Source organism: Oncorhynchus mykiss, chromosome 11 (genome assembly GCF_013265735.2).
Source record: "Oncorhynchus mykiss isolate Arlee chromosome 11, USDA_OmykA_1.1, whole genome shotgun sequence".
NCBI lineage: Eukaryota > Metazoa > Chordata > Actinopteri > Salmoniformes > Salmonidae > Oncorhynchus > Oncorhynchus mykiss.
The window spans coordinates 36,181,567-36,192,270 of NC_048575.1; the positions used below are offsets into that span (position 1 = coordinate 36,181,567).

General features: G+C 41.1%; 1 protein-coding gene across 1 annotated transcript; it reads left to right on the forward strand.

Annotated features, from left to right (window-relative positions):
* Positions 1-7,857: 7,857 nt before the first annotated feature.
* LOC110535014 (transcription factor Sox-17-beta.2-like) lies at positions 7,858-9,507 on the forward strand. The gene is made up of 2 exons (XM_021619900.2): positions 7,858-8,167; positions 8,365-9,507. Exons 1-2 carry the CDS (start codon positions 7,858-7,860, stop codon positions 9,030-9,032), a joined length of 978 nt encoding a protein of 325 aa, XP_021475575.2. The 3' UTR covers positions 9,033-9,507.
* The last annotated feature ends 1,197 nt before the right edge of the window (positions 9,508-10,704 follow it).

Sequence of the window (10,704 nt, forward strand, 5' to 3'; positions counted from 1 at the left end):
TCTGGATTGACTGACCTTCATGTCTCCGAGTAATGATGGACTGACGTTTCTCTTTGCTTATTTAAGCTCTTCTTGCCATAATATGGTCTTACCAAATAGGGCTATCTTCTGTATGCCACCCATACCTTGTCACAACACAACTGATTGGCTCAAACGCATTAAGAAGGAAAGACATTCCACAAATTAACTTTTTAACAAGTCACACCTGTTAATTGAAATGCATTCCTGGTGACTACCTAATGAAGCTGGTTGAGAGAATGCCAAGAGAGTGCAAAGCTGTCATCAAGGCAAATGTTGAAGAATCTCAAATATAAAATATGGTTTGATTTAACTCTTTTTTTTGGTTACTACATGATTCCATATGTGTTATTTCATAGTTTTGAAGTCTTCACTATTTAATCTAAAATATAGAAAATAGTAAAAAATCTTTGACTAATGTATTGACTTTGATTAATGTCCGCACGGCAGTCTAAGATGAAAGTGCTGTAATGATCACATCCGCTGGCGGTGCTTTAGGTCCCCTTACTGAGATACACCAATGATCAACACGATGGAAGGAACGTAGACCCCAACAGGTGAGGGGGAAATAAGGAAAATAAAAACCCTGAATGAAAACAGGAAACAGATGCATGCTGTGTGTTACATGTGAAAAGGCCTGCCTTAGATTGAGAAGGGGTTTTTAAATTAGTCATAGGCAGCTGTATCCTGGCCTGGACATTGGAATGATTCTACACCCCCTGTTTGGAACACAATCTGAAGCACACACTTGCCGTTTTGCCCCTGTTATGCTCTAAAGCTGACTGAAACGTAAAAGGTATTTAAAAAATGTCATGATGTTAATGTAATGCTCAAAAAACACTTCCTGGTTGTTATCTAAATGATCACCCTTTCAGACAGGAAGGGGACAAGGTATTCCACATCACATTTCTGGAATTCCTCCATTAGAGTGCACCCCCAGTTCAGAAAACATGCATCTGACTAAAGGGCTTCTTTGATGCAATCGGAAATATGTGCACATGCAAAACAACATCCATATAGTTATTCACCTTTAATTTCTTCATCATTCCTAATGATTTTAATTTGATCAGATGCATTATTTTAAACAACGCATATGTATACTGTGTAGTCGTCTGTACATATTCTTCCCAACAGATGTAAGCTATTGAATTTACAACATACTGTCCCATTGGCATTCCAGAATAAATGGCATCAGAAAAGTCATACTCCCCGGCCTCTTCTATATGTGTTCTCCATAAATAACTTAATACAGATAAATTAATACAAATAAATATTATCTTCCAGTATGTAAATCAAATTGCTTGGGTGTTTTGTAATATCAATTGCCAAAGGTGAAATAGATCTGAACATCCTTTTAGACTTTTACAATTGCAATATTAGGGGAATTTTAGTGTAGAACTTAATTTCTTAAATGTAAAATGTCCTAATCTCACTACGCATTTAGTTATAGCGTTTGTAAATGTCTTATGCTATTTCTGTATATACTGCACACATGTCACATTCGAATTCGAAGGCCATCATGAGTGTTTTTCTGGGTATGTGTGGGGGGGGGGTCTCAGGATTGGCATCTTGTTGCCAATAATAAACTCCATACACACGTATTAGATACAGTACACACATGACAGGCCCTGCCAGGAAAACAAGCCTGAAACCTTACAGCATAATACTTTAAATAAATCACACCACAGGAAAGAAACTACACAATTACTGTTTATGGCAGAGCTGCAGTCCTTATCTTCAAAGCAACAGAAATCCTTTTTAATCTGGATCAGGTCTGAACATTTAAAAAAAGAAGAGACTGTTTAAACTTTTGAGAGGTTTCTCTGAAATCCCTGGTCTGGAGTTCATGTTGAATTTAAAGTATCTACGCAGAAAGCATCCACATTTGTATAATAGTAGACTTAAGTGTTTTAGACTAAACTAAATTACACTTTAGCCAGACTAAACATTTGTTCTAAACTTAATTCACATGGCCTGTCAATCGAGTGGTCTAAGCATTTCTCCTACTTAAGACTAAAAAGATTTGCCGTGAGTTTGTCAAGCATTTACCATGGCTTGTGCTACAAATAACCTAATGTCTGAGTCTGATAGTTTGCCCAGTTCACACTATCTAATTAAACATTCAAATATTGTCGTTGCCCAAGCAGACCAGATCAGAGCATTGTGATTACTTATCTGCTATCTCTGAGTAGGCCGTCCTAGGACAGACACAGATATCATGGTATCGCAGAGGTCTAGTGAGGGCTATGCATTGATACTGTTTCTAGACCAGTTAATAATTAGAGCTCTATCTGTCTGTCTGCCAGGGGACCTGGGCAATGGGCAGATCACACAGACAAGACCGGGGACAGGACAGGGAGGAGCAGTGGGTCAGATCAAGGGGCTATACACTCACTAGGGGACAAGTCTTTACCTTTGGGTAAAATATGAGAATCTGGCACATTGCATAGGACCATGATGAGATAGAGTTTCCATGACAGCAGTGCTTGGGTAGAACGGCAGAGAGGCTCAGAAACTGAGACTGCCTGTATTGAATGTAGTGGCAATAGCCCGCTGTGGCAATACAATACTTCATCAAATGCCAAAGCTCAACAGCCCGGACAATAAACAAACCACTCAATTCAACAGATAAGGTCTTATCAGAGAGCCAGGTCCAGAATACAATTCCTAATTTGCAAAGAATAGAATTGACTCGAAAGGTTTGAAGCCTCCTTCAATAGTGTATTTCAGAGCTGCTGAGCAATGCATTTTACAGGGAAAGACACTTATGGATAACTCACTAGGGAGGAATAAAGTTTGAATCGGTTCATGGGATATGAACACTGATGTTTGTTTCTGCATCGTGACACAGTAGGCTGACACAATGGACAGAGTCATCATTGGTTCCTATTGGATCTCTAGAGGTGTCTTTTGTTCTTCTGAACCAGCTGTGTTGTGCTCTCGCAAAGGTGCGGGTTATACTGTTTAGATGTACTTCCTCATCACTGAATGTATTACAACACCGTAATATAAATACCTTGATTTTGTTATCCTTTTGTCTTATTTCAGTGACCAAGGTGTGGACGTTTAACTAAATGTTGAAAACAAAACTTGAGGAAAAGCAGATGTGCTATTTCGAATGTATGTAGAAGCACAAATCACCCTAATAAAGCAATAATCATGATGAAATGATCCCAAAAATGATGTACCCGAATACACCCATTCTGTGTCTGGTCCCTGCTGCTGCAGCACTGTAGCCAGCTAGGGTTTGGTGGTCTGAGGATGTGGTTGTACCGTTGTAAGTTCTGTTTGGGGTCTGGTGTGTTATCTGCTCTGAGAGGTGGGGACATCATTGTGTTCAGCTAACGAGACCACATTAAGCCCTGCCACCCCAGGGGGCATGTAATCGTCTCAGCTATCCCCACGTAGGACAGGGCAGGGCACTGTTTACAAGTGCCGGGGCTAGCACCCAGGGCTGAGACCTGGGTCTATGTGGTGTGTGCGCAGACACATGATTAGCACTGACTGTGTGCAGGAATAGAGGAGGGGGGCAAGCCTGCTGAATTGAATTGGGAGAGGAGGGGAACACGACTGTTACATAGAATAGTGCCTTAGCTTGACAGTGTATCTGAGCCCATACAATACACTAGGAGTCTGAACAAAAGTCACCAGATTCCCCCTCCACTCCCTCTCACACAGTTTCATGAACCAATGCAGCTCACAGCTCAAACCTCATCACAGGTTCCTATGATGAACCACTGTGAGGAAACTCACCTGTATCTCCACACGGGACTCTTTTATAAGAGCTCCGTCAACAAACATCCTCTTGTTAGAAATGCTCTTTCTTTATGTCTCCGTTATGCAGTGACGCATTTGTCATTGGAGTTACTTTAATACACAGAGCTTCAAAGTATAGTTGGTGAAGATCATCCTAGGATGGGAGATGGTGAACAGTAGGATCTGAACATTTTACTTTCAGTTCCACCACATGCAAACGTAACCCCTGCATGCAAACCACACGGACACAAAACAAAATGGTCCCATTGGTGGTGATGATAATTATATCCAGGCATGGCTATCAGCCTCATGTCACTCCATCCAATGAGCTTCCTCTTTCTACTGTACTGTATGTCCTTGGTCCATTGAGGGACAGCATTGGCTCCAGCATATCCTACACAGGTTACAAAAGGGTTCTTCAGCTGTCCCCATAAGATAACACTTTTTGTGGTTCCAGGTAGACCCTTTTGGGTTCCATGTAGAACCCTCTGTGGAAAGAGTTCTACATTGAACCCAAGCGAGTTCTACCTGGGCCTTAAAGGGTTCTACCTGGAACCAAACATGTTTCTTCAAGGGTTATCTTATGGGGACAGCTGAAGAATCTTTCTAGGTTATGGATAGTGTAGGAACATCCACATCGAAGACTGTCATAGCAAGAATCTTTGTTCTGACCCATCCAAAGAGCTTCCTCTTCCTACTGTACTGTACATCCTTGGTCCATCGAGGGACAGCATTGGCTCCAGCATGTCCTAGGTTCATCCACATCCAAGACACTGTCATAGCGGGAATCCTTGTTCTTACATCCATGGAGAAGGTGACCCATTCCAGAGAAGGTGCTCTTCGGGTGAAGAGACTGTAGTGGAGACCCCTGGAGACCTCCAATGCTGATCGCTCCACCCGGGCCATCCTGGCTCACTCCAAATCAGACTGAAGACAGAGAGTGTCTCAGGAGTGTCTCATATATGACTTCTGTCCAATACAATGGAACATTGTGATGCGGAATCTTCAGAGAACAATCCCCATTCAAACATTATAGTGACCATTCAGCAACATCACTGTCCCTAGCTGTTTGGATTTCAACACTCACAATGGCATGCATGAAACAATGCAATGATAGGCCTACTGTGGATCAACTGCCATCCATTAATTTATTAAGAAACCAATGGGATTACACACATCTACCTTCAATTCATAACAAAATCATGGTTAAGAATATAATGAACATTTGGAACAACTATAAAAATAAATCACGTTTTTATTTTCTGACCAGTAAATGCCAAAGGTAAATAGATACCAGAGATAAGGGGGGAAATAAGATACGCTATTTTGAATGTCAAACATTATTTACAGAAATGTCAATTGAAACGAATATTATTGTATTCATGCTGAGTCATTCAAGCTAATTAATTCAAACCATTAGCGGTTTTCACACGGCCGCTGCCTGTGTGTGCTATTTAACACTCGGATGTGGATTCCAACCTTAATTCTAACATTTCCTAAAATATATTGCAATGCATTTTGTGTGGATAAAATAAAATGTTTTATGTGTCTTATTAGGCTATTATTAGGCTTCTAAAGTACGCTAGTAAATAATAAGGATATATTTTTTTAATTATGTTTTATTTTTATTGGGCTAAATAACTTAGTTTCATATGCAATGTCAAGCGCATAATCTTGATTAACGAACCCTGTGAGAGATCATGAACGCAGTATGTGACAAAATGTCATTGACATCTTTAACTATAGGGGCCAGATCAATTTGAACAAATCGGGCTATAGCCTACTAACACATATTTAGTGTGGCCATCAGCCTATGCTTTAATTGGAGCGCCTAAATTCGATTACTTCGTTCTGTTATCATTAGACTGTCTAATAAGCAAACATACATTATATCGATTCACAAACATACACCTCAGGGCTCAAAGTTTCGTTGCGCCGACGCCCAGACTGATCTTTGACTTTGAAGAGTCTAAAAGAGGAGCATCTCGGAGAAAAAGAAACCTTGATCACCTTGTTATTGACTGAACCGAGGCAACATCAGAACTGACTCGTCTGTTTGATCAAGGTGTCAGCTCCCATTACCTTTTTTTTATACGGGGCCTGAAGACATATTCAGCAATTCATCTGTCACTGCAAAACAGTGCAGGTGAAGGCCTAAATGAATGAAGACACTGCTGTGCCGTGTGTATTTTCCACAACGCCTAACCACAACAAAACATGACAGGTGGCGCAAACCAGAATGGATGACAGGCGCTCGCCTGTGTCTTGTTGATTCTACATCTGCATAAACTGCTGTAATGACACTAGCCTCTTGTTGAAGTTGATGGGATGTATAATCAGATGTGGTATCAATAGAGTGGGATTATCATATGAAACCAAGAGGAATTCTATCATGTTAGGCCTTTTTCTGTAATAGACCAGTCATGCAAATTGCAAATCAAAAGGAATACACTGACTGAACTCAAAGGCTGCGCTTCACAGCCAGGGTTTGTTGACGCACTGAGGTCATTTTAATATCTAAATTTGTGAGTTCATGAACAATATCACGAGTTGTGAAAATGAAACATGTTTATATGAAAACAAGCTCGCCCTAGCTCCCTGGGGGGTTGTACTGTCCCACACAACTCCAATAGATTTTCCTTCCTGACCTTTTAGGACTTCCTGTGCAAATCTTATCACTCTGAAAAACCTGACACGGCAATGGCTGACACGGCAAAGGCAACACGAACATGGCCAAGATGTCAAAAAGGCCTGTTTAAAATAGGCTTCATATTTTTGTTAGTATATATTTTTACATGCTGGATATGTCCATGAAAACCCCCAGAATGTCCAAGATGGCTTTAGCTCAATAGACTATTGTATTATAGGCCTGCTGATGAATCGACTTGAAATAGGCCACTGTCACACACAAAGATAAGCTTGTCAAGCACCCTTTTAGATATCGCTTTTGTTGTGGGTAAATATGTGTGTATATAATCCTATAATAAACCTGCCTTGATCACGTTTGTTTCAGTGTCCCCATATGTGTAAAACGTGCTTTGAGAGAGGCAGTGGACCTGATAAGTGAGTCTGCTGCCTACATACAGACTTGAAATCATTGGCCACTTTAATAAATGGATCACTAGTCACTTTAATAATGCCACTTTAATAATGTTTACATATCTTGCATTACTCATCTCATATGTATATACTATATTATATACCATCTATTGCATCTTGTTTATGCCGCTCGGTCATCGCTCATCCATACATTTATATGTACATATTCTTATTCCATCCCTTTACTTAGATTTGTGTGTATTAGGTAGTTGTTGTGGAATTGTTAGATTACTGTTAGATATTACTGCACTGTCGGAACTGGAAGCACAAGCATTTCGCTACACTCGCAATAACATCTGCTAACAAACACAATTTGATTGGATTTGATTTGAGGATCGGGCAATTGGCACGTGACTTATAATGAATAACTAAAGTTCTGCCAGAGAACTTTGATGTTAGAGGATGGATGTCCAATTTATTTAATTGTATTTATAACACACAGAGGAAAGTGAAGTAAGGCATCAATAGAAAAACGAAATATATTTCAAAAGGGGAATAAAGTAGGCATCCGATTCATTTGGCACAGGGCAAGGCATAGGAATTCACCAGCTTCATAAAAGGTAAATCCATAAGGAATACGTTGTTATTTTTAGCCTCCAACTTCAAAGGGAAAGACGGCCCACATCAAATTTGCCAAGATTGTCGAGATCCAATCGAGCAGTCATTGTACCGAATCATGAGAGCATTTATCACGGATCATTTAAAAAAGTAAATTATATATATATTTTAAATTCGATAGGGCTACATGTATTATTTTTGATTTAACATTAAATGGCCATTTGATTGATTGATGATAGATTGAGCGAGGCATCAAGAACTATCACTGACTTGAGAGAACACCTTGATTTGACACCTTAAACCCACTCCTCCTGGCCTACTATTGGTGGATAGACACCCGGGAACGCATATAGCCAATGTCCATCACTAGTGGAGTAGGAGAGCAACCTCAAAGCAACATCAAAGGTTAAAAAAAGATACATAACCATGTACTTTGATCGGATCCCCCCACATTCCGATCTTTGCATAACGAAAGCCATGTTTGAAAGCGACGAGTTCTGCGGTGCGTCTTTCCAGAGTGAGCAGATGTCCGAGACGCAGTCCCTCGGCTCTGTCCCATCCAGTCATCTCTCGGTCAACTCCGACTCCGGCTGCTCTAGTCCTGAGCCGAAACCATTGGCAGAGCCACGGGTCAGAAGGCCGCTGAACGCCTTTATTATCTGGACCAAGGAGGAACGCAGACGCCTTGCCAAACTCAACCCTGAACTGGAGAACAAGGAACTCAGCAAAATGCTCGGTAACTTTTATTCACATCATTTCCATTTGTCTTAAAACTATTATGAGACTATTCATATTTCAACAATTACCAAAATCATTATTCGCCTATTAACCAATTGATGAGGACAGACATGGCAAGTTAGCTGAATGTAGCATGCATATTGTGTGTTTTGTGGTGTTTCTATACTAATAACTAATACGATTGTGTTGCCGCAGGTAAAACTTGGAAGGACATGTCTCTGGCGGAGAAGCGGCCCTACATGCAGGAAGCAGAGTGCCTGAGAGTACAGCACACCATCGACCACCCCAAGTACAAGTACCGGCCCCGCAGGAAGAAGCAGCTGAAGAAGGGCCCCAAAACCCTACCTGTGGAGGCCCTGGTCCCTCTCAACTACCTAATCCAGAACCATTGCCATCAGCATCAAGCCTACCTAAACACAGCCATCTACCCAAACTCCCAGGCATACTTCTCCCATATGCCCGGGACCTTCCCAAACAGGTCCAATTACCCAGACCCATCAGCCACATTCCCTAACAAGCTTCTAGAATACTCTAACACAGGGACATACCCAGCAGAGCCTCACCCATACTACTCTACCCAGCATGGGCTGCAGCAGTGTGAGGTCCCCAGCCCAGCCTATGCTGTGTCTCATTGGGAGCAGGGGAACTTCATGGCCCAGGGCCTCCAGTTGTTCTCCTCCACTGACCTCTCTCTGGAGCTCTATCTGGAGCAGATTCACCTAGATATGCTGTATGATCTGGACCGCAGTGAGTTTGAACAGTACCTGAGCCCGCCCCCATGCAGGCCTGAGCCAATGGAGTCCAGTTATCACCAGCAAGGCAGGCCTGAACTATGTCATTTGCCATATATGGCAAAGATTTGAGCTGTTTTTGTGTGTACAGTATAGATGGGTTGGCTGACAACGTCATGAAAATTATGCACTCTCATCGATGAGGCAGAAGGCTGTGTTGTGTTATGATTCTGAATGATCAGATAGATAGGAACCATGACAAGAAGCTGCCATGTGGGGAATCGTAGGTGGCTTGTTTCAGCTCGTTGTATCTTGTTATTGATACCATTTCTTGTTTTGAGGGGGTTTGGACTCATGTCATGTCTATGCTAATATGGCTAAAATTCTCTAATCAGCTAACCATGTATTTGAGAGATAACAAGTGTTTATTGTGCAAAGGTTTTATGTTTTCAATAAACATAAAACAAAATATAGTTTACATGTTGTCAGCAATCTAAGCCAAACCTGTCTGTTTTCCCCCACAGTTGTGCACGCTTCGGTTAAGTTGCTGAACAACCAACCTGTCTATGTCAACTCCAAAATGTATTAATTTAAATGATTGTTTTTTGTCCAACTTATTTGATACTATTTTAGAAGTATGGAAATGGTATTACATGTTTTACAGATTACATTTTTAGCATTATTATTTATATTGTATATTTTGTTTTTGTCAAAATGTATTCTTATTGATGAATGTTTCCAACCCAGTATTTCTTATAAATAAATACATCTAAAATAATCTCACATTTGGATGTCCTTACTCTCAAGTGAATGCTACACAATTAACAGATTAAAATGTGTGGTGCACTAAATTATACAACATTTCAACAGATTCACTTATAAAGAAAACTGTCTTTTGATGGATGACTGGCAACAAATGATCTGGAATATTTATTACTCGTGTCAACAAACTGGAGTGGACTGAGAGGCTGTTGGGTTTATTGCTTGCCCAGCCGTTGGCAGAAGCCAGGCTGTTGACATACTGTTTTATCTCTGGGCCTATGTCTTTCTTGACTGGGCGAGGGGAGGAAAATAGGGTGGGTGCCATGGGCATAAACCTCCACACTTCCTGTTTCATTTTAAAACATCTCACAAAGGCTCTAAAAATATGCCAAATATCCACACATCTCCCGACTCATATGCCTCTGGCTGCCAAATGTTTATCCATTTATGAAAATGTTTCTCTCACTCTACCCCAACCTGACTGGGCATAGGACCAGGCAGGGTAGCTCCATCAGCCAAGCAATGAACGCTACAATAAAACACATCACAAGCCCCCACTACACACTAAAATTCACCAACACATATATTTTTTTATGCATCCTTTATTGAGGGTTCACATGAGGAAACATTGAATAATGACAGGGATGGTTATTATGTGGGGAAGGGGGAGGCGCAAAATGGAGGCCAGGGGACTGAGGTCCAGCGACCTGCCCAGGGAGAGAGGGCTGATTAGGGACCTAAAGAGCTGCTCCGCTCAGCACTTCCAGGCTCTAACCCACAGATCCCTGAATGAACGGAAGAAATCTGACGTCAGGTCCATTCCCATGATACTCATGTAAAACCGTCAGACAGTGTGTGTTTATGTGTGACTGAGAGACACTATCTCTCTCACACATAAATACAACAACAAGCTCAATACACAGGATATTTTGAAGGTTTGAAATCTCTCCTTTCCTCTCTCAATTCAATTCATTTCAAAGGGCTTTACTGGCATAGGAAAAGTATGTTTACATTGCCAAAGCAAGTGAAATAGACAATAGAC

Bases quoted from the DNA above. Each gene is read 5' to 3' on its own strand.
- LOC110535014 (XM_021619900.2), top strand. From the start codon at position 7,858: ATGTACTTTGATCGGATCCCCCCACATTCCGATCTTTGCATAACGAAA. The intron at 8,168-8,364 runs GTAACTTTTATT...GTGTTGCCGCAG, and splicing joins GGAACTCAGCAAAATGCTCG to GTAAAACTTGGAAGGACATG.